Source organism: Tamandua tetradactyla, chromosome 2 (genome assembly GCF_023851605.1).
Source record: "Tamandua tetradactyla isolate mTamTet1 chromosome 2, mTamTet1.pri, whole genome shotgun sequence".
Lineage (NCBI taxonomy): Eukaryota > Metazoa > Chordata > Mammalia > Pilosa > Myrmecophagidae > Tamandua > Tamandua tetradactyla.
In genome coordinates, this window is record NC_135328.1 from 47,235,430 (window position 1) to 47,261,260 (window position 25,831).

The 25,831-nt window shown below is 37.5% G+C and overlaps 1 protein-coding gene across 1 annotated transcript in view; it reads right to left on the bottom strand.

The window, feature by feature from the left end:
- Positions 1-25,831, bottom strand: part of SCAI (suppressor of cancer cell invasion) — a 224,139-nt gene that overhangs the window by 147,889 nt on the left and 50,419 nt on the right. Inside the window, exon 3 of the mRNA XM_077144797.1 lies at positions 4,423-4,554. Within this exon, the coding sequence (XP_077000912.1) occupies positions 4,423-4,554 (132 nt within the window). The remainder of the gene's footprint in view (positions 1-4,422; positions 4,555-25,831) is intronic.

Genomic DNA, 25,831 nt, shown 5'->3' on the forward strand with positions numbered 1-25,831 from the left:
GATTTTAACAAATAAAACTTCCTTTAACAAATCTCTTTCTGTACTAGTTGGTATAGGAATTTCAGCTAATTCCTATTGGAGTGGCTAGTGGGAAGTACCTGAAACTGTTGAACTGTATTCCAGAAGCCTTGATTCTTGAAGATGATAGCTTTTAAAGTGTGGCCCATGTGATTATGAAAACCTTGTGTCTAATGCTCCGTTTATCCAGAGTACGGATAAATGAATTAAAAATAAGGACAAAAATGAATAATAATAGGGGGTGGATAGGGGTTAAAAAAATAGACTGCAATACTAGCGATCGATGAGAGGGAGGGGCAAGGGGTATGAGGGGTACGAGTCTTTTCTTTTTTTCTTTTTATTTCTTTTTCTGGAGTGATGCAAATGTTCTACAAATGATCATGGTAACGAATACACAAGTATATGATGATATTGTGAGCCATGAATTGTATGCTTTGGATGGACTATAAGTATGTGAAGATATTTCAATAAAAATATTTTTAAAAATAAAATTTGAAATTAGAAAAATTTAAAAAGCAAGGAGCCCATACATCTGGTCAAACAAAAAGAAGAAGAAGAAGAAGAAGAAGCACTACCTCACTTTTACTCCTCACAAACAAAAACCCAGAAGTACTCAGAAAAGATAAATTTTTCTTACCATAGACCTATTTTTTTGTAGAAATAGTTAAGTCTTGTTTAAATTGAGGAGGGTCAAACATACAAAACACTGAAAATAACTCCCTGGTGGGTTTGCTTACCTACTCTTTCAGATGCCAGGTCAAAATGTATCATTATTAGTACTGTTGCATTGTTAAAACAGCATTTTAGGAAAGGTACTACTCTGCATATGGGAGGCAACCGATATATCAGAATAGCAATACTGCTTTCCAGGGAGCGATTTCTGATGTCTGCAAAGTTACACATGTGTACTGACAAGAGTTACTATCTAAGTGAATTAAGAAGGAAAATCCCAAGTTGCTGGGACATGTTTATCTACTATTTTAGAAAACAAGAGTCAAAAGGATCAGTTTTTGAACCTGAAATAGTCTTTAAGTGCTCAAGAACTAAACTGAAACAGGTATTACAGGCATATTATAATAAATTACTGTGACATGAATAAAACAGTCTTAAGGTTAAATCTCACACAAATTCTCCATATATTACGATTTCCTTCTATCCCACAGACATAGTTTTACTACAAAATTACTTTAAAAATTATTAACATTTCCAAAAAGAGAAGCCATTTGGGCTGGTAAAACAAATTTACACAAATAAAACAAATAACAATTCAAGAAGAAGGTAAAATAAACCAATTTCTCTTAAAGTAACAGATGCTTTTGGTAGCCTATACTGAAATCATCTGGTGAAAGGGCAAAGAAGTATTTGAAAGTACTTTATAAACTGTGTTATGCTATGTGGAAATATATTATGTAACTACTGTAAGCAAAGAGTGATTTTTCTCGAGTGTACAGTCTCTAAAATGAGTCAATTTGAGCTTTCTTACTCATTTGTGCAGAATCATGCAAGCTTTTCAATATGTCCTTAGTGTTTAAATTTACCACCTCTTCAACCTTTTTATTGCCTTAACTCCAAGCCACATATGGGAAATATATTCAACAGATGTTAAATAGGAAACCAGTAGTGAGAAGAGAGTTTCTATGGGTTTTATTTTTACAATTTTATTCAAGATTATGTGAAGGCAGGGACTATTCATTTTTTAATTTTCTGTACCCAACACAGAACATGCTACATACTGTAAGCTCAGCAAATGTTGAATAACTAAAGGCTCCTGGTTAATAATGAGGGAAAAAAAGTGCCTAAGTAAGCAATTTTAAACGTTTATATTCTAAGAGATTAAAAAAAAGAAGAAAAATCCAGATACATCTGGGTAAACCTTTTGAATTATAATAGTGAAAGACAATACTTTTTAAAAATGCAATTAATCTATAAAGAAAAAGAAAAACCTGATCTCAGATACCTCTTCTATAGTACATAATAAGAGGCAGCAGAGAGTAGGAGTTAATTTATACAGAATTTCTATTTGGGTTGATTGTAAACTTTTGGAAATGGATGGGGCTGATAGCACAACATTGTGAATGTAATTAACAGTACGGAATTATATAAATGCATGTGATTAAAAGAGGAAATTTTAGGCCATATATGTTATTAGAATAAAAATTCAAAGATAAAACACAGAACTATACAATACAATGAATGCTATTGTAAATGATGGACTATAGTTAATAGCACAATTATAAAAATGTTCTTTCATGAATTATAACAAACGTACCACAGTAATGCAAGGTGTTACTAATAGGGTGCTTAACAGGGACAAAAATACATCCTAATGTAAATCATGAACTATAATTAAGAGTACAATTATAATAGTCTTTCATCAATTATAACAAAGATATACACACTAATTCAAAGTGTTATTAATGGTGGGGGGTGTTTAACATGGGAAGGCTACATACTTTTTATATGACTTTTCTATAAACTTACAACTTCTCTAATAAATAAAAAGGGGGAAATACATTTAAAAAATGGAACACTGTTTTTAGAATCCTACCTGTAATAAATATTTATGAACCACCTACCATGTATAAGAGACTGGCTTAGGCACCAGTGAAACAGTGACAAACCAAGTCCTGCTGTTAAGGACATTTCATTTTCATATGGGACAGACAGATAATAAGCAAATAAGATCATTTGAGACAATGATGAGTACTATAAAGAAAATAAAATAATACATGAAGAAGAGAGTGATTGAGAGGATAACTTCAGATAGGGTGGTTGTAAAATATTTATTTGATGATCTTGTATTATTTTTATAATTCTTTAAGACTTTTAAAAGGATAAATTAACTTTTTAAAAAATTACACTTCCAAACATAGGAATGTACAATCTAATTATTAAAATTAAGAGAAAGGGCGGGCCGCGGTGGCTCAGCGGGCAAAGTGCTTGCCTGCTATGCCGGAGGACCTCGGTTCGATTCCCGGCCCCAGCCCATGTAACAAAAAACGGAAAAACAAAATACAATAAAACAAGAAAATGTTTAAAGATGTTTCCCTTTCTTCCTTCCTTCTATCCTTCCTTCCTTCTCTCTGTCTTTAAAAAAAAAAAAAAAAATTAAGAGAAAAAATTGCATTTTTATCCAAAATAAACTAAACTAAAAGTAACTCACTACCTATATAATCATTTACTCCAAAGTAAATTTACAAAAATAAAACTGAAGGCTTGTTCAACCTTAATATTTTACCTAAAGTATATAGGTATACTATATGCGGTAGTTAGATTCAGTTGTCAACTTGGCCAGGTGAACGTGCCTAGTTCTGTTGCTGTGGACATGAGCCAATGGTACGTGAACCTCATCTGTTGCTCATTACATCTGCAGTTGGCTTAGAGGTGTGCCTGCTGCAATGAATGATGTTTGAGTTAATTGGCTGGTGCTTAAATGAGAGAGGTCAATGTAACACAACCCAAGCACCTCAGCATACCTCATCTCAGCACTCACAGCTCAGCCCAGGCCTTTGGAAATGCGGAAAGAAATCACCCCGGAGAAAGTTGTTGGAACCCAGAGGCCTGGAGAGAAGGCCAGCAGAGACCATCCTATGCCTTCCCACGTAAGAAGGAACCTCAGTGGAAAGTTAGCTGCCTTACCTCTGAAGAACTAACAAAATAAATCCCCTTTTATAAAAAGCCAATCAGTCTCTGGTGTGTTGCATTCTGGCAGCTAGCAAACTAGAACAGCACTTATGACAAAAACTAAGTTAATGGAGCTTTAGGTCTGAAGTAAGTCTCAAGATCTCAAGAACTGATATATGGGCTAAATCATTCAAACAAAACAAAATAATCCAAAATTATTTACCAACCACCCACAAGAACGAACAAAGACACATTCTGACAAAAGTGCACAAGGCTTCTACTATCAGTCTGTTCCAGGCATGCACAACTAAAGTTAAAATAACATTGTCCAGAACACTACCTTATTACTTTAGGAAACAGCTATTTTTATCATAAAAGAAGAGGGAAAGAAATAATAAAAGAAAGAGGCAAACAAATGTACTCAAAATGTAACAAACCAGAGACTTCACATTCATTTTCACATGCATTTATAAGACTTTGGACCTCAGCATCCCAAGGCATAAAATGTGGATATAAATCAGGTAAGGTGGTAAATTAATGTATATAAAGCCATCTGACAAAGTGGCTCTGTTCAATTTCAGTAAAACAATATAAGTTATCCTTCTTTAATATTGTTTTTCCAGCTAAGAATGAAGACAAGGTGTCAACGAAAAAAACATTATCACTTCTAGCACAGATTTTATAACATTTCATTCATAAATTTTAGAAACTTACCACACATTAGCTAGGAAAAAAAATGGATAAATAGTGAAAAGTTTAAAGCATCAAGAGTCCACTAACCTTAACCCATTGAACAGTTGCTTAGATTTATCCAGAAGATAACAAAAATCTGTAACTGTTTTCCTCTCTCCCTGTGGGATGTCATCTTCAGCACCTCCAGAGGACATGATTTCTTTAAGAGCAAATTCAGTCCTGTAAGAAAGCATATCTTCTTTAGCGAAAATCAAATCATTAAAATAATGTAAGTATAAGATACTGTGGGGTAAAAAAGCAATCTCATTGACGGTGGGAATAAAAATTGGTACAACATTGGAAAACTGGTTTTGTAAAATGTTTTCATCCAATAAATATTTTTTAAATGCCTATTATGTTTCAGATACTGCTTTACATGGTCAAGAACCCAAAAATATTGATCCCTTTGATCCTATTTATCCATTTGAACCATTCTGGAAATCCACCCTGGGAAAATGATCCTACAAATGGAAAACACCTTATCCATAAAGATATTCATATCTTAATATTTAAAAATAGAAAACAATCTAATGGCCCCCAAAAGGGAAATAGGTAAGTACTTCTTAGAACATTAACCATGCACTTTACCCTACTGCTAGCAATAATTATATTTAAGATTGTGAGTAAAAAAAGGATGAAATGAGGGAGTTAGAATGGTTATTGCCCAAATATCCCTGAAGGCTGAGAGAAGGATCAAATGAAAGGGAAGAGCTGTAACAGAGAAGACAGAATTTAACAAATGATTGGGACTACCGAATCATTATATTGATAGTTCTTGTTAGTGTCTAATGTATTAGAACAGTTAGAAATAAATATCTGTGGAACTGTAATCCAAACCATACTTTGAAATTTACTCTATATTTATTCGTTAAAGTATACTTTGAAATGTATTACTTTTCTGCATTTCACAATAAAAATATTAAAAGGAGATGTAAAACAGCACACACAGAGAGGCATATATTAAAACGATTATTTTATTGAATCCAACCTATCTCCATATATAATAAAATACATTAACCATTTAAAAGAAAGTAAGTTATTCAACAGTATGGATACTATCAACCTATGATAACAAATTCATTCAGATCCGCACACAGACAGAAGTCTCTGGGACAATACAGAAATCAGGTCCTACGTAGTGGTTGAAAAATAGGCAGACAAGGACCAGAGATGGAAGTTAGGACGTGGTACAGTTATTTTGGTGCATATTTTTCTATCCAACATTGTCTTGAACAGGCAATTACAGATGCAAGACAGGAAACTGTCAGCAAGCCTAGAGCTTCAGGGAAACATAAGGGTGGCAATGGAGCCAGATGATCGGGGAGTAGCTTAGGACATGCCTGACAGCACAGGGTGGTTCCTGAATGTTTGCATGTTCCCTCTTCCCACTACTGCTTTCCACACCCCACCTTCTTGGTGATTTTAATGGAGAGAAACAGATCTTAAAAAGCGTTGTACCTGTTAAGCGGTTTCACAGTATAACATAAAGACTTTTCACCTTGGGTAAATCCTTTCCATGCCTGTCCTTCCCCAATCAAACCCCTACACCAGTCTCTAAACCCAACAGGACAGACAGAAACTAGCACAGAAACTGTGCTGTAGCTTTCCCCAATTCACTTCACATATGTCAACAGCTAAGGGCGCTAATATCTCCAGCATATATGAGTTCATAACAGGGGAAATAAAAGAAAATAAGACGTTAAAATAAACTCATAAGGGAGGGTATTAGAAATAAAGCAGAAAGAAAATATGATATGAAGCAAAAATACTAGGTATGAAAAAATATAACCAATGAAATAAAGGACTTAATGGATGAATTAAAAAACAGTTGACAAATTAATAGGCTAGAACACCAGGTTTAAGGTAATGCTACCAAAAGATATCAGAAAGAGATAGATGAAATACATAAAAGCAAATTTAAGAAATATGGAATAGAGAAATGAGGGAAATCAACATCCATATAACAGTGTATATACAAAGATTGAAAAAAATAAAAAGAGGTGCAGAAACATTTACATTAATAATGACTTCTAGTATTATAGAAAATAAGACCTCCAACTGAAAGTGTTCAAAGAATGCCAAAAAAGTTAAAAAAAAAAAAAAAAATACAATGGCTAGAGACATTATAGTGAATTTCAGAGTTAGTCCCCTCTCCTTCATCAAAAATTCATTTCTACGGTGTGCTGGTTTGAAATGATGTATGGACCCTAGAAAAGCCATGTTTTAATCCTAATCCCATTTTGTAAAGGCAGCTGCTCCTTCTAATCCCTATTCAGTATTATACGTTTGAAATTATAATCAGATCATCTCCCTGATTACATCCCTGGAGGTGTGATTTAATCAAGAGTGGCTGTTAAACTGGATTAGGTGATGGTATGTTTCCACCTATATGGGTGGGTCTTGAGAAGTTTCTGGAGTCCTATAAAAGAAGAAACATTTTGGAGAATGAGAGATTCAGAGAGAGCAGAGAATGCTGCTGCAACACAAAGCAGAGTTCATGAGTCAGCGACCTTTGGAGATGAAGAAGGAAAATGCCTCTTGGGGAGCTTTATGAAAGATGTTATCTGGTTGTGATTCTAAGGTATAATTATCAGTACACTTAGTTTGTCCTTTGGAGGAATAGGTTTCATAGGAGCGAACCCCAAAATCAAAGTCTCAGCTTGTTAACTGGGTTGTCCCCACTGCATACAAGAATATCAGGATTTCTTCAACTGAGCAAGCTTAACATTTCCTCCTTTCTCCCCAGTCCCCAAGGGCACTTTGCAAATATATTTTATTCTCTGCCCAGATAACTCTGGGATATAGGGAGAATCAAACTAACCTGGAAAAACCAACAATATCTCACATCCTATTCAAGATTCAATGTACTGAGATTTCCAGGAAGATGGCCACATAGAGTAGCTCAAGATTAGCCCTGCTAATCTTGAGCTACCTTGGAAAAGGTAGAGAAGAAACAGGAAGGCGACTGAGGCAGCAATTCCGGACTGCAGCTGACCTGGGAGAGCCTTCTGCACCACATAAGGCAGCCCTGTTGCAGAGGCCAAGGAACTGAGAGGTAGAAAGCTGGAGCCTAGCACGGAGGCGCAGAGCTTATGGGATAGCATGGATGGGAGCTGGGGACTAGAAAGTAAGCCAGGCTGCATTCCTTAGGCATGCTACCCTCACCAGCACAGCGCCATGACAAGCAACTCACCCCACACCCCACACACCCGAACCCTGTCACCCACTCCCATTCCCCGTCCTCCAAATGCCCCCACCCCACCAGGCCACCTGCCTATCCCACACCTCCATACCAAATGCAGCCCAACACACCTCTCCTGCATGCCTCCTGAGCACTATCTTCCCCTCCCTAATCCCTGCAGGCTGTTGCCAGCACATAAAGGCTGACAGCACTAACCTCCATACCCAGGCTAACCCGGCCCCCCACCCATAGTGTTGCACAGCCTCACACCGCCCCCTCTGAGCTCTATGCATCAGTTTATGGCATTCTTAGACCCATGCATGCACACAGGCCACCAATCCCGTCATTAAGCTCTGGGAACCGTACTTTACAGCAGTCCTAGAACTGCACATGAGCACGGCCCTCAGCCACGTGTCCCAGCTCTGAGAAAGTGCTCAACTGTGCAGCCAGGTCACATCTGCCCACAATCCACAAAGGCATAACGCCAACCAGCTGCCGTAGCTCTATTCATGCACCCATATGGCCCTGTGCCTTAGACCCATGCACACCAGGGTTATGCCCCTTGAGAACAGTGAACCTGCACACCTACATCCTCCCTGGCCACTGGGCACCCACATTCACAAGCATCAGTGTAACATCCCCAACCTGAGCCTCTACCTGCCCTGAAACAAATCACTGCACTGAGGGCCCACCTGTACCATGTTCCCTGCTGTACAACCATCCCGCAAACATAAGGCCTTAGACTACTGAAAGAAATCAACTACCAAAGTATTTCAACCAAGATATTTACATGTAGGGACAACCAAAGCAACAGGCTAAACCCCCAATCTTGGGATTTGTTCATGTGAAACTTAACCCCGCGAAGGATAGGCTAAGCCTACTCAAAATTAGGCCTAAGAGTCACCCCCAAGAGAACCTCTTTTGTTGCTCAAAAAAAGAAAACTCACTGCCCTTCCCCTCTCTACGTGGGAAATGACTCCCAGGGGTATGGAACTTCCTGGCAACATGGGACAGAAATCCTAGAATGAGCTGGGACTCAGCATCAAGGGACTGAGAAAAGCTTCTAGACCAAAAGGGGGAAGAGGGAAATGAGGCAAAATAAAGTGTTAATGGCTGAGAGATTTCAAAGAGAGTTAAAAGGTTATCCTGGAGTCTACTGTTACGCATAATATAGATGTCACCTTTTTTGCTAAGGTGTAATGGAGAGGCTGGAGGGAACTGCCTGAAAATGTAGAGCTGGGTTCCAGTGGCCATGTGCCATGTTTCTTGAACATGATGTATAATGATATAGTTTTCACAATGTGACTGTGTGATTGTGAAAACCTTGCATCTGATGCTTCTTTTATCTATAGTATCAACACATGAGTAAAACATATGTGTGATAGTTAGGTTCAGTTGTCAATTTGGCCAGGTGAACATGCCTAGTTCTGTTGCTGTGGACATAAGCCAAAGGTACATGAACCTCATCTATTGTTCATTACATCTACAGTTGGCTTAGAGGCGTGCCTGATGCAATGATTGATGTTTGAGTTAATTGGCTGGTGCTTAAATGAGAGACTGAACATAGCATAGCCAAAGCAGCTCAGCACACCTCATCTCAACACTTGCAGCTCAGCCCAGGCCTTTGGAGATGCAGAAAGAAATCACTCCAGGGAAAGTTCTTGGAACACAGTGGCCTAGAGAGAGGCCAGGAGAGATCACCCTGTGCCTTTCCACATAAGAATGAACCTCGGTTGAAAGTTAACTGCCTTTCCTCTGAAGAACTAGAGAAATAAATCCCCTTTTATTAAAAGCTAATCCAGCTTCCGGGCCAAGACGGTGGCTTAACAACATGCGCATTTTAGTTCATCCTCCAGAACAACTACTAAATAACCAGAAACAGTACAGAACAGCTCCGGGGGCCACGTCAGTGATCAGACACACAGCATACCTCACCCAGTCTGGACCAGCTGGACCGGCTGCGAGCACCCCCCAGAACCGTGAGTTCCCAAAGCTGTGGCAGCCAGCGCCCCTCCCCCACAGCCGCTTCCCAGAGGGGAAAGGAAAGGACTTTACCAGCAGCAGGGACTGGGCACAATCAAATGCCAATTGTGGAACTAATTAACAAATTCTGACTACTAAAAATAGGCCCCCAGCTTAGGTGAACCTGATCAAAGTGGAGGTTGCTCATTTTTGCCCTGGCGCCAAGGGGAAAGGACTGACAGAAAAAGGGGGGGTGGAAAAAAGAGGGAAACAGAGGTTTTTGTGGCTGTGTATCTACAAAGTCTTGACTGCCTCTGGATACAGTGGCAGGACTTTTCAGGCTGCAACTGCCCCAGGCATACGCAGAAGTGAGCTCTTTTGGGGGCCTGTCTGGAGCCTGTGCCTTCCCCAGGGGAGGGGTGAAGCCCCAACCAGGTGGAATCCCTCCATCAAGGAATTCAGACACCAGGGCTTGGTAATTTGAAGCCATTAAAACCAGCCTACAACCTCTCCTCTGTCTCCACCACGCCCCCAGCAGGAAGAGTCTGCCAAAGTTAAAGGGACTGCATCATCTTATGCGGACCTGCAGTCAGACAAGCGCCACATACTGGGCAGGGTAAGAAAACAAGAGTCCAGAGACTTCACAGGAAAGTCTTTCAACCTGCTGGGTCTCACCCTCAGGGAAAACCGGCCCAAGTGACTCTTTCCTCCTGATAGAAGGTGTGTTAGTTAGATTCAGGTGTCAACTTGGCCAGGTGAGCATACCTAGTTTTGTTGCTGTGGACACAGGCCAATGATACATGAACCTCATCTGTTGCTAATTGCATCTGCAGTCAGCTAGGAGGTGTGTCTGCTGCAATGAAGGATGTTTGACTTAATTGGCTGGTGCTTAAATGAGAGAGCGCAAGGTAGCACAGCCTGGCAGCTCGGCATTCCTCATCTCAGCACTAGAAGCTCAGCCCAGGCCTTTGGAGATGCAGAAAGAAGTCACCCCGGGGAAAGTTGTTGGAACCCAGGGGCCTGGAGAGAAGACCAGCAGAGATCACCCTGTGCCTTCCATGTAAGAAAGAACCTCAGTGTAAAGTTAGCTGCCTTTCCTCTGAAGAACTAACAAAATAAATCCTTTATTAAAAGCCAATCCGTCTCTGGTGTGTTGCATTCCGGCAGCTAGCAAACTAGAACAAGAGGCCAGTTTGGTCTGGGAAAATCTGGCTGGGGTCTATAATATCTAAGTAGACCCTCCTAAGTGTGTGTGTGGGGGGGATAGGCACCACACAAGCAGGGCAAGAAACAAGAAAACAAGAACTGAAAAATCCTCTGTTAAAAAAAACCTAAGCTAACGGTCCAGAAAAAGCTGAACTGAATGTCAAAGAACAGATAGACAACAAATTCATCCTGCAAGAAAACCCTAGATAAAAAAAGTGAAAGCAATCTCCAGAATAAACTAATTAAGGTAATTAAATGCCTAGACGCCAGCAAAAAAAATAACAAATCATACTAGGAAAATTGAAGAAATGGCCCAGTCAAAGGAGCAAACCAACAATTCAAATGACATACAGGAGCTGAAACAATTCAGAATATACGAACAGATGGAAAACCTCATCAAAATCAAATCAATGAATTGAGGGAGGATATAAAGAAGGCAAGGAATGAACAAAAAGAAGGAATCAAAAGTCTGAAAAAACACAACACAGAACTTATGGGAATGAAAGGCACAGAAGAGATGAAAGAAACAATGGAAACCTACAATGGTAGATTTCAGGGGCAGAAGATAGGATTAGTGAACTGGAGGATGGAACATCTGAAATCCAACAAGAAAAAGAAAATACAGGGAAAAAATGGAAAAATATGAGCAGGGACTAAGGGAATTAAATGACAATATGGAGCGTGCAAATATACGTGTTGTGGGTATCCCAGAAGGAGAAGAGATGGGAAAAGGAGGAGAAAACCTAATGGAGGAAATTATCACTGAAAATTTCCCAACTCTTATGAAAGACTTAAAATTACAGATCCAAGAGGTGGAGCATACCACAAAGAGCACAGATTCAAATATACGTACTCCAAGTCACTTACTAATCAGAATGTCAGGGGTCAAAGAGAAAGAGAGAATCTTGAAAGCAGCAAGAGAAAGGCAATCCACCACATACAAGGGAAGCCCATTAAGACTATGCATAGATTTCTCAGCAGAAACCATGAAGGCGAGAAGACAGTGATTAAAAGAGAAAACCTGCCAGCCAAGAATTCTGTATCCAGGAAAATTGTCCTTCAAAAATTAGGGAGAAATTAAAATATTTTCAGACAAAAAATCACTGAGAGAATTTGTGACCAATAGACAAGCTCTGCAAGAAATACTAAAGGAAGCACTAGAGACAGATACAAAAAAACAGAAGAGAGAGGTGTAGAGAAGAGTGCAGAAAGGAAGACTATGAGAAAGGTAAAAAGAAGGCAAATTAGATATGACATATAAAATTCAAAAAGCAAAATGGTAGAAGAAAGTACTACACGTACAGTAATAACACTAAATGTTATGGACTAAACTCCCCAATCAAAAGACATAGATTGGCAGAATAGATTAAAAAACAGGACCCATCTATATGCTGTCTCTACTCAAAGGACATAAGGGCAAGGACAAAAATGGACATTTGCACACCAATGGTTATAGAAGCATTATTTACAACTACCAACAGATAGAAAGAGCCAAAATGTCCATCAACAGAAGGGTAGCTAAACAGACTGTGGTATATATATGATGGAATATTATGCAACTGTACACAGAATACAATTATGAAGTATTTAACAACATGGATGGATTACGGACATTATGCTGAGTGAGATTAGCCAAAACCAAAAGGACAAATATTGTATGGTCTCACTGATATGAACTGACATTAGTGAATAAACATGGAATATTTCACTGGTAAAAGATACCATCAGGAGATAGAAATAGGGTAAGATATTGGGTAATAGGAGCTGAAGGGATGCAGATTGTGCAACAGGACTGAATATAAAAATTCAGAAATGGACAACACAATACTACCTAACTGTAATACAATTATGTTAAAACACTAAATGAAGCTGAATGTGAGAATGATAGAGGGAGCAGGGCTGGGGGCATAAATGAAATCAGAAAGAAAGATAGACAATAAAGACTGAGGTGGTATAATCTAGGAATGCCTAGAGTATATAATGATAGTGACTAAATGTACAAACTTCAAAAATGTTTTTGCATGAGGAAGAACAAAGGAATGTCATTACTGCAGTGTGCTGAAAATAGATGGTAATTAATGTTTTAAAATTTAAACTTACGTGCGAGACTAAAGCAAAAAATGTTTATTTGGTACAAAATTTATATTCATTTCCTAATATATCTTATGTAGATAGCTTGGTTGAACACCATAAGTACATGGAACCTTGCGTAGGACATGAGATTTTGTTGGTTTGTCCAGAGTGATGCCCCGATGAATCCCAGAGTGATTTGATCAGTGAGCAGAAAAATATTTGCAAAGTCCCCTTGCAGGAATGGTGAGAAAGGGGGAAAATTCAACTTCCCCAAGTTGAATTCTTGATATTCTCACAAGCAGTGTGGACAACCAAAGCTATAGGCCGAGCCCCCAGGCTTGGGGTTTGTTCATATGAAACTTAACCCCACAAAGGATAGGTCAAGTCTACTTAAAATTTAGGCCTAAGAGTCACCCCCAAGAGAGCCTCTTTTGTTGCTCAGATATGGCCCTTCTCTCCAGCCAACACAACGAGCAGTCTCACCACCCTCCCCCTCTCTGTGTGGGACATGACTCCCAGGGGTGTGGACCTTCCTGGAAACGTGGGACAGAGATCCTGGAATGAGCTGAGACTCAGCATCAAGGGATTGAGAAAACCTTCTCGACCAAAAGGGGGAAGAGTGAAATGAGACAAAATAAAGTGTCAATGGCTGAGAGATTCCAAACAGAGTCAAGAGGTTATCCTGGAGGTTATTCTTATGCATTAAATAGATATCACCTTGTTAATCAAGATGTAGTGGAGAGGCTGGAGGGAACTGCCTGAAAATGTAGAGCTGTGTTCCAGTAGCCATGTTCCTTGAAGATGATTATATAATGATATAGCTTTCACAATATGACTGTGTGACTGTGAAACCTTGTGTCTGATGCTCCTTTTATCTACCTGGTCAACAGACGAGTAGAATATATGGAATAAAAATAAATAATAGGGGGAACAAATACTAAAATATATGGAATAAAGATGAATAATAGGGGCAACAAATGTTAAAATAAAGTTAGAGTGAAATGCTGGTGATCGGTGAGGGGGAGGGTTGGGGTGTATGGTATGTATGAATTTTTTTTTTGTTTTCTTTTTATTACTTTTCTGAATAGATGCAAATGTTCCAAGAAATGATCATGATGATGAATATGCAACAATGTGATAATATTGTGAATTACTGATTATGTATGTAGAACAGAATGATCAAAAATGACGAATGTTTGCATTTGTCTGGTGTTTTTTGGTATTTAAAAAAAATTAAAGATTAATAATAAAAAATACCATTAAAAATGAGTATACTCTCACTCTCTCTCTCTCTATATATATATATATGTATAACTTGGCATTTAGAGATAAGAACAAAGCTCATCAGGTTGGAATTAAGGTAATTCAGAATACAAGGGGTATTCTTGTACAGACTATCTGTATTTCAGAACTTCACCTACTCTATGAGAACAAGAGAAGAAAGTTTTATTTTGTCCAGAACCTAAATTTTCTGTAGCACGTAATCAACCTCAACTCGTCTAGATAAGTTGACAACTGAATAAACAACACAGAGAGCCCAGAATAAGAATGAGGGCCTGTAATCCTGTATAGCTTAATGGAATGCCCAGTTACATCCCAGAGTTTACTAGGTAGATAATCAAATGCTACTGGCAAAGTCCCTTGAGGAATGGGACTAAAAATATGGAACTATTAAACTTTACCAGCAGTGAAACCCCTGATACTTTGTCAAACACTAGGGACACACAAGCCAATAGGCCAAGTCCTTGATCTTGAGGCTTGCTCTTGTGAAGCTTATTTATGTAGCAGAGAAGCTTAGCCAACCTATAGGCATATCTAACAGTTTCTTCTGGAGGACCTCTTTTGTGGCTCAGATGTCACCTTTCTCTCTCTCTCTCTCTATGCCCAACACCTCAAGTGAAATCATTACCTTCCTCCCAAGTGGGACATGGCATTCCAGGGTGAAAATCTCTCTGGCAATGTGGAATATGACTCCTGGGGATGAACCTGGCCCAGGTATCATGGGGTCATTAATACCATCCTGACAAAAGGAGGAAAAGAAGTGTAACAAGGTATTAGCAGCTGAGAGAGTTCAAATAGAGTCAAGAGGCTACTGTGGAGGCTACTCCTATGCAAGCTTCAGCTAGACACTCCTATACTATCAGCTAGACAACTATCACAGTTTGCCAAACCCCAACCAAAATCATTTCTGTTACCCCTAAAGAACATCAAGGGCTTTATCTGAGATTCTACAGAGGTTCCATGCACTAGGGTAACTTTCCAGAAATCTACAACCTCCAGATGGGTTCCTAGACAAGATAAGTCCTGAAATGTAGAGGGGCCAGCATCTCCAGAACATCACCTAGTTCCATCCCCCTACCCCATATTACTGACAGCCCTTTTCAACATGAAGATGTTAAAATGGGCAAAGCCTAAATACCCCTAAAGATGGGAGAAAGATCAAAGGAGATGGTGGAGTCATATGGAGAAGGCAGGATTTAACAAATGAGTATGACTGCTGAACCACTAAACTGGAATTTCTTTTAGTCTGCAGCGTCTTGGACCAGTTAGAAGTAAAAAGCAAAAATTGTGAAACTTTAACCCATAGCAAACTCTAAAATTTGTTTTACAACTAACTGTAGTGGTGTGTTTTGAATTTATTGCTTTTTTTGTATATATGCTATTTTTTTACAAAAAGAAAAGAAAGCTGGTTTTGATAATGAACAAGACAAAACAAAAACCCAAAAAAATACAAACAAAAAAGAAATAGTTTCTTATATAGCTAATAATTTTTTCTAGACAGAAAAAGTAATAAACATATGTGAATTAGCAGCTCTTTAAAAAAAAGAAATATTTTTAAAAGTTCTTAGTTGCTAATTTAACCTGCTTTGGAAAATCCTATAAACCAAAGCTCTATTTTAAATAAATGCAGGAGAGGTAATTCATCATTGTTCTCTTTGTCTTTAATTATTTATAGGTATGTGTTGAAATAATAAATTCAAAATAATAAAAAAACATGAGTGCACTACAGCTACTTGAAACAACATGGATGAACCTAGCACAATCTGAGTAAGGAAAGCAGACAAAAAAATATATATTCAACATGAGTTATAAAGTTCAAAACAGACTAAACTGAATTATCGTATTTGATAGATTGTTCAGGCAAGTGGTTACTTTAAGGGAGGAGGTAGGGACAAATTAAGAGTGATGCTAGCAATAATTATATTTCATAACCTGGATTTAATATTGTCAAAATTCACTGAACTAAACATTTATTATTTGTGCACTTTCCGGACTGCATTATACTTGAAAAAATACTTAATAAAAAGGAGGGAAGGAAAGAAAGAAGGAAGAGAGGGAGGAAAAACACTAGACCCAAATGGATTACAGGTGAATTTTATCCAACCATTTATAAAACATTTAATACTGAATATATTTCCTCCCTGCTAACAGTCATTTTATTAACATTGAAAACAACAAGTACTGGAGAGGATGTAAAGAAAAAGGAGCATTCATTTACTGCTGGTGGCAATGTAAAATGGTGCAACAACTGCAGCAGTTCTCAGAAAGCTAAGTATAGGACTACCATTAGATCCAGCAATCCCATCACAAGGATATACCCAAAAGAATTGAAAGCAGGGACTTGAACAAATATTTATACAGCGATCTTCATAGTGGCATTAATCTCAATTGCCCAATGATTGAAGCAACCCAAGTGTTCAACTGATGAATATATAAACAAAATATGGTATATGTATACAATGGAATATTATTCAGCTGCAAAAAAAGGAATGAAGTCTTGATACATGTGACAACATGGATGAGCACTGAGGATATTATGCTAAGTGAAATAAGCCAGCAACAAAAGGACAAATATTATATGATCTCACTGTTTTGAAATAATTAGAAAAGACAAACTCAAAGAGTTAGAACCTAGAATACATGTTACCAGGGGACAGATTGGAGTAGAGAATGGGAGCTGATGCTTAATTTGTACAGAGTTTCTATTTAGATTTATTGGAAAGGTTTGGAAATGAATGGTGGTGATGGTAGCACATTACTGTGAGTGTAATGAACAGCGTGGAATTATGTATGTGAATGTGGTTGAAAGGGGAAGTTTTGGGTCATGTACATCATTAGAATGAAAGTTAGAAGATAAACATGGGACTGTATACCACAGTAAACCCTGTTGTGGACAATGGACTGGGGTTAATAGTACAAGTATAATAATGTTCTTTCGGGAACTACATAACAAATGTTTGACACAAATACAGGGTGTTAATAATAGAGTGGTACATGGAAAAAATACAATTAATGTAAATTACAGACTATTAGTTAATAGTACTATTTTAATATTCTTTCATCAACTGTAACAAAGGTACCATACTAATGCAAAGTGTCAACAGTAGAGAGGTTTATGGGAACACTATTTTTTATATGACTTTTCTGTAAACCTACAATTTCTCTAACTAAAAAATAATATTTTACAAAACATTATGCTAAATGAAAGAAACTATATACAAAGTACTATATATTATATGATTCCTTTTTTTAAAAAAATGTAAATATAAATAAATCCATGCAGATAGAAATATGTTAGTTGTAATGTATGGATGGGGAAGGATAGAGGGATCAAGAGGTGACTGCTAAGGGGTATGGGGTTTTTCTTTTTGGAGTAAAGAAAATGTTCTAAAATTGATTGTGATGATGAATACACAACTGTGAATATACTAAACACCAGATTGCACATTTTGGATGGATTATATGGTATGTGAATATATCTCAAAACTCCTTAAAATAGACAGTTATGAGAAGCACATGGGTAAATATACACAATGGTAAGAATAAAAGAAGAGACAAAAAAAAAGGCTATAGGGTAGAGGGTTAACACAAATTACAAAAATAGGTGAAGAAGCAAAGCAGAGTAATGAGTGGGGACAATGCTCAAAAACCTGTTCAGTTAAACACAGAGAATTTGGCAAATTATTGACCTGCTTGTTGATAATTTCTTTTTATAGGAAGTCTTCTGACAAAGCAATGCCAGAAACTGCTACTCTGGATTTAATTCTGAGCAAGCGAATGGCAATATGAGAGTCTGAAGAAAACCTTGAAAAAAAATTATATCTATATTTCACTATATCAGGCAATGCTAAGCAGAGTCATGGTGGCAGTAGAAAGAATCTTGGACAAGGAAGAGAAGCCCAGGAATCCCTGTTTCTGATATTTATTAGTTATGTGATCATAAACAAAAAACTGTAGTTAAAACTGTAAGTCCCCAGTTTTTAAGCCACAAAACAGTTTACACCTGTGCAGCCTGAAGTTGACTGTTGTAAAAATAAAATGATATTAATAGACATGAAAGAAATTTGAAAACACTACATAATGTATAATATTACCACACTATGTTGCAGGTAGAATAATGGATTATGCTGTATATCAGTGAAATTTCAAAAAGATAGGGAATGACTCTGTGATTAGGCTCAAAATGGAAATAGGCTGAGAAAAGAAAGGAAGTACATAAGAAACAAAATCAAAATATAATAACATTTATTTTGATAGAGAAGGTATTCATAGAAATCACATACAAAGAAAGAGATCATTCTCTTATGTGCTCAGATCATAAAAAGGATAGGTAAATAAATGAAATGGCTTTATAACTAACAATGAACATAAAAGAGTATCAATCACACAGGACAGTGCTCAGGAGCAGAATTCTCACCTGCCACGCAAGCGACCCAGATTTGATCCCTGGAGACTGCCCAGGCGTAAAAAAAAGAGCATCATACATAAATGTTTTCTCAGCTATTACAATGGAATATGAATAAGAGCCACCTCATTGGGCTGGTTGGGCAATAAAATGAAATGATGGATATGAAACTGCTCAGTAAATTATAATGTACTCTAAAATTGCTGGTTATAAAATTATTATAAATATACTCAAAACAATATAAATGAAAAATACCAAATACCAAAACATGTTAAAGGTGGGAAGAGATTAGAGAGTTGGGGATAATGACAATGATTTTTTTCTATATTCAGTGCAAAAGGAATAAGAAGCTACTCCCAAGTTGAATTCTTGATATTCTCACAAGCAGTGTGGACAACCAAAGCTATAGGCTGAGCCCCCAGTCTTGGGGTTTGTTCATATGAAACCTAACCCCACAAAGGACAGGTCAAGTCTACTTAAAATTTAGGCCTAAGAGTCACCCCCAAGAGAGCCTCTTTGTTGCTCAGATGTGGCCTCTCTCTCCAGCCAACACGATGAGCAGTCCTCAACACCCTCCCCTTCTCTGCATGGGACATGACTCCCAGGGGTGTGGACCTTCCCAGCAATGTGGGACAGAGATCCTGGAATGAGCTGAGACTCAGCATCAAGGGACTGAGAAAAACCCTAGAATGAGCTGGGACTCAGCACCAAGGGATTGAGAAAATCTTCTCGACTGAAAGGGGAAAGAGAGAAATGAGACAAAATAAAGTGTCAATGGCTGAGACATTCCAAACAGAGTCAAGAGGTTATCCTGGAGGTTATTCTTACGCATTATGTAGATGCGTAAGATGTTACGCATTGTTGTTCAAGATGTAGTGGAGAGGCTGGAGGGAATTGCCTGAAAATGTAGAGCTGTGTTCCAGTAGCCATGTTTCTTGATGATTGAACAATGATATAGCTTTCACAATGTGACTCTGTGATTGTCAGACGAGTAGAACATATGGAATAAAAATAAATAATAGCGGGAACAAATAAATTTAGTTTGAAATGCTAGTGGTAAATGAAAGCGAGGGGTAAGGGGTGTGGTATGTATAATCTTTTTTTTTTCTGTTATTGTTTTATTTCTTTTTCTGTTGTCTTTTTATTTCTTTTTCTAAATCGATGCAAATGTTCTAAGAGATGATGAATATGCAACTATACGATGACATTAAGAATTACTGATTATATGTAGAATGGAATGATATGTTAAAGTTTTCGTTTGTTTGTTGTTAATTTTTTTATTAATAAAGAAAAAAAAGAAAAAAAAGTAAATGCATAAAACATAGGACTGTACAACACAATAAACCCTGCAGTGGATGATGACTGTGATTAATGGTACAAATATAAAAATGTGGTTTCATAAACTAGAACAAATGTACTTATCACTATTACAAGGAGTTAATAGAGCACTATATAGGAAAAGATGAACCTAATGCAAAGTATGGACTATACTTAACAGTAATATTTTAATATTCTTTCATCAATAATAACAAATGTAGCACACCTATGCTGAAGGTCAGTATTAAGGGGTGGTAAGGGGTGTGCTGGTTTGAAACTATGTATGTCCCCTAGAAAAGTCATGTTTTAATCTAAATCCCATTTTGTAAAGGCAGAATAATCCCTATTCAATACTGTATGTTTGAAACTGTAGTCAGATCATCTCCCTGGAGATGTGATTTAATCAAGAGTGGTTGTTAAACTGAATTAGGTGACAGCATGTCTCCACCCATGTGGGTGGGTCTTGAGAAGTTTCTGGGGTCCTATAAAAGAGGAAACATTTTGAAGAATGAAGAAATTCAGAGACAGCCAGAGAAGAACGACATAGTCACGAGAAGCAGAGGACCCACTAGCCAGTGACCTTTGGAGATGAAGAAGGAAAATGCCTCCTGGGAAGCTTCATGAAACAGGAAGCCAGGAGAGAAAGCTAGCAGATGATGCCTTGCTCACCATGTGCCCTTCCAGTCAAGAGAGAAACTGTAACTGCATTTGTCATGTGCCTTCTAAGATGAGAGAGAAACCCTAAACTTGAACCAAGGTATCTTTCCCTGGTTGCCTTTGATTGGACATTTCTATAGACTTGTTTTAATTGGGACATTTTCTCAGCCTTAGAACTGTAAACTAATAACTCATTAAATTCCTCTTTTTAAAAGCCATTCCGTTTCTGGTATATTGCATTCTGGCAGCTAGCAAACTAGAACAAGGGGTATAGGATATTTCTGTTTGTTTGCTTTCTTTTTTAAATAATAAAAATGTTCTAAAATTGACTGTAGTGATGAATGTACAACTATGTGATGATACGCAAACCACTGATTTTATACCTTGTTTGTACTTATGGTGTTTGAGGGTATGTCAACAAACTGCTTCTAAAAAGTAAATGCAAAGTACTGCAGCCTTAAAAGTTAGATAGCTATGTACAATAATAGTTAAAGTAACCAAAAAAGAGATCAGGTCTCAATTAAAGATAAAAATGAAGTCAATGTTTTAGCTGGGACTAAGGTAAATCAAACCACAGGGTAAAAGATAATAGGATATGTACTCCAGACCTTCACCTACTATATGAGACGAAAGGCACAGGAGTTTATTATGTCTAGAACCTAAATTTTCTGTAACACAATCCAAATCCACATATATTTTTTCCCCTATATTAACCACTGCTACCTGATTTAAAGTTATTATCTTCTGTAACCAGAACCACAATAAACTAACCTGTTAATGCTCATACTACACTAATTCTGACCAAGCTTCAATTCAAAGTGCTATTTTCAAATTTAAATCTGTTCCTTAAATTTCTCCTTAAAACTCATCAATGGCATCCCATTGCTTTTTTATTTATTTATTTATTTTTTTTATTAACTAACGGAAAAAAGAAAAAAAAGAAATTAACCCAACATTTAGAAATCATACCATTCTACATATGCAATCAGTAATTCTTAACATCATCACATAGATGCATGATCATCGTTTCTTAGTACATTTGCATCGGTTTAGAAGAACTAGCAACACAACAGAAAAAGATATAGAATGTTAATATAGAGAAAAAAATAAAAGTAATAATAATAGTAAAAACAAACAAAAAAAACAACCAGACAGACAAAAACAACAACAAAAACAAAAAAAAAACCTATAGCTCAGATGCAGCTTCATTCAGTGTTTTAACATGATTACTTTACAATTAGGTATTATTGTGTTGTCCATTTTAGAGTTTTTGTATCTAGTCCTGCTGCACAGTCTGTATCCCTTCAGCTCCGATTACCCATTATCTTACCCTGTTTCTAACTCCTGCTGGACTCTGTTACCAATGACATATTCCAAGTTTATTCTCTAATGTCGGTTCACATCAGTGGGACCATACAGTATTTGTCTTTTAGTTTTTGGCTAGACTCACTCAGCATAATGTTCTCTAGGTCCATCCATGTTATTACATGCTTCATAAGTTTATCCTGTCTTAAAGCTGCATAATATTCCATCATATGTATATACCACAGTTTGTTTAGCCACTCGTCTGTTGATGGACATTTTGGCTGTTTCCATCTCTTTGCAATTGTAAATAACGCTGCTATAAACATTGGTGTGCAAATGTCCGTTTGTGTCTTTGCCCTTAAGTCCTTTGAGTAGATTCCCAGCAATGGTATTGCTGCGTCGTATGGCAATTCTATATCCAGCTTTTTGAGGAACCGCCAAACTGCCTTCCACAGTGGTTGCACCATTTGACATTCCCACCAACAGTGGATAAGTGTGCCTCTTTCTCCGCATCCTCTCCAGCACTTGTCATTTTCTGTTTTGTTGATAATGGCCATTCTGGTGGGTGTGAGATGATATCTCATTGTGGTTTTGATTTGCATTTCTCTAATGGCCAGGGACATTGAGCATCTCTTCATGTGCCTTTTGGCCATTTGTATTTCCTCTTCTGAGAGGTGTCTGTTCAAGTCTTTTTCCCATTTTGTAATTGGGTTGGCTGTCTTTTTGTTGTTGAGATGAACAATCTCTTTATAAATTCTGGATACTAGACCTTTATCTGATATGTCATTTCCAAATACTGTCTCCCATTGTGTAGGCTGTCTTTCTACTTTCTTGATGAAGTTCTTTGATGCACAAAAGTGTTTAATTTTGAGGAGCTCCCATTTATTTATTTCCTTCTTCAGTGCTCTTGCTTTAGGTTTAAGGTCCATAAAACCGCCTCCAATTGTAAGTTTCATAAGATATCTCCCAACATTTTCCTCTAACTATTTTATGGTCTTAGACCTAATGTTTAGATCTTTAATCCATTTTGAGTTAACTTTTGTATAGGGTATGAGATATGGGTCCTCTTTCATTCTTTTGCATATGGATATCCAGTTCTCTAGGCACCATTTATTGAAGAGACTGTTCTGTCCCAGGTGAGTTGGCTTGACTGCCTTATCAAAGATCAAATGTCCATAGATGAGAGGGTCTATATCTGAGCACTCTATTCGATTCCATTGGTCGATATATCTATCTTTATGCCAATACCATGCTGTTCTGACCACTGTGGCTTCATAATATGCCTTAAAGTTCGGCAGTGCAAGACCTCCAGCTTCGTTTTTTTTCTTCAAGATGTTTTTAGCAATTCGGGGCACCCTGCCCTTCCAGATAAATTTGCTTATTGGTTTTTCTATTTCTGAAAATTAAGTTGTTGGGATTTTGCAAATCCACATATCTTGATAGCTCATTTAAACAACCCAAACTCCTGGAGTCCAGAATGGGAATGACACCTTGTAATTCTGTACAGCTTAATATTATACCCAAATATATCTCAGACCATGGTGGGGTGATAATGGAAAAGTATTGGTAGAGTCCCTTGAGAGTCGAAAGGAGAGGGCAGGTGGAATATTGAACGATTAAACTTTCCCATCTGGGAAACCCCAGGAACCGTCACAACCACTGGAGACAACAAAGAAAATAGGTCAAACCCTGGATTTTGAGGCTTGCCCTTATGAAATTTATTTCTGTAGTGGAGAAGCTAAGATGACCTATAATGAGGCCTAACAGTTGCTTCCAGGAAATCTCTTTCGTTGCTCAGATGTGGACTCTCTCTCTCCAAGCCCAATTCTGCAAGGAAAACCATTACCCTCCCTACTACAGGGGACATGACATTCAGGGGTGAATAACTCTCTGACAACCTGGGGCATGACTCCCAGGGATAAGTCTGGTCCTGACATGAAGGGATCAACAACACCTTCCTGACCAAAAGTAGGAAAAGAAATGTAATAAAACAAGGTATCAGTGGCTAAAAGAGTTCAAATAGAGTCAAGAGGCTATTCTGGAGACTACTCCAATGCAAACTCCAGTTAGACATTGCTACTTTCTATGTTCTGCCAAATCCCATACAACTTCAATATTGTTAACTCTTTAAGAACACCTAGGGCTAATCTGAGACTCTATAAAAGTTTCATGTACTAAATTTATTTTCCTGAAATCTATAATCTCCAGAGGGTTCCTAGGCCAGATAAATCCTGAAACCCAGAGGGATCAGCCTCTCCAACATCATCAACTAATTACACCCATCCATCCTTTAGTGTTGATACCCCTTCTTGACATAAAAACGTCAGAATGGGCATTGCCTAAATATCCCTATAGATTGGGAGAAAGATCAAAGGAGAAAAAGGAGCTATTACAGAGAAAACAGGATTCAACAAACAAGTATAACTGCTGAATTACTATACTGGTACTTCTTCTAGCCTCCACTGTTTTGGTACAGTTAGAAGGAAAAATTTGAGGTAACCCATAACAAACTACATATTGAAGAGTATTTTGAAAATTATTATTCTTTCTTTCTTTTCTTTGTTTATATATATTTCAAAATTTTAAAAATGTTTAAAAAATTGCATAAAGAGAAAATTCCAAATATCTACCGCAAGATGGTAATGGTTAGCACAAGCCAATTCTGTTACTCTTGAAGCTGGGCGGTGGGGGCGTGAGCCCTTAGTGTGGTTCCTAGGCTCCTTCCACCACCAAGCTCTGGGGTCCCCAACACTGTGACCCCGAGCTTATCTCATAGACCTGTGGAAGACCACATGGACTATGTGGTCCTTTGTATGTGCCCTGTGCTTAGCTGCTAGAACAGAGACCAGGGCTGGGAAGGAGGAGGGAAGAACTGCCTCAGGCACTCTGGGGGCAATTTAGATGCAGTGAGATGAAACCTAAGTATACTTGTTTGAATTAATTGTATTGTAATATTACTTGTTAAATGTAGTAATTAGATATTTATGAATATATTGCTGTGATTTCTGACAACATCTAAAATTTAAATCACACACACACACAAAAAAATTGCATGAAGTCCTCTAGAAAAGATGGGATTTTGAGTGAGAGGTTGATAAGAATGTGGAGGAGGAAGAAGAAGAGATTTTTTTTCTCTATAGACAAGACTTTTAGCAGGAAACATGCTATTTCACATGTGCTTTTCATCTCTACTGCCACTATCCTAATCCATATCAGTATTTCTTATGGAGACATTTCATTACTTCTGCTCTTGAACCCCTAACTCCATTGTTGACTTAGCCAGAACAATCTGTTTGACTCATACAGATCAAAAAAGATAGCTCAGAAGTCATTTCTCTGACATAAACAATACCAGGAGCCAGAAATGAAGACAGTATTTTTCTTTTTAATTTTTTTATTAATCAAAAAAAAGAAAAGAAATTAACACAACATTTAGAAATCATTCCATTCTACAAATGCACTCAGTAATTCTTAGTATCATCACATAGATGTATGATCATCATTTCTTAGTACATTTGCATCGATTTAGGAAAAGAACTAGCAAAACAGCAGAAAAAGATATAGAATGTTAATATAGAGAAGAGAATTAAAATAATAATACTAATAATATATATATATATATATATAAAGGAAAAAGAAAAAAAACAAAAACAACAGATACAAACACACAAACAAACAAACAAAAAACCATATTTCAGGTGCAGCTTCATTCAGTGTTCCAACATAGTTACATTACACTTAGGTATTATTGTGCTGTCCATTTTTGAGTTTTTGTATCTAGTCCTGTTGCACAGTCTGTATCCCTTCAGCTCCAATTACCCATTATCTTACCCTGTTTCTAACTCCTGCTGGTCTCTGTTACCAATGATATATTCCAAGCTGATTCTCGAATGTCGGTTCACATCAGTGGGACCTTACAGTATTTGTCCTTTAGTTTTGGGCTAGACTCACTCAGCATAATGTTCTCTAGGTCCATCCATGTTATTACATGCTTCATAAGTTTAGTCTGTCTTAAAGCTGCATAATATTCCATCGTAGGTATACGCCACAGTTTGTTTAGCCACTCGTCT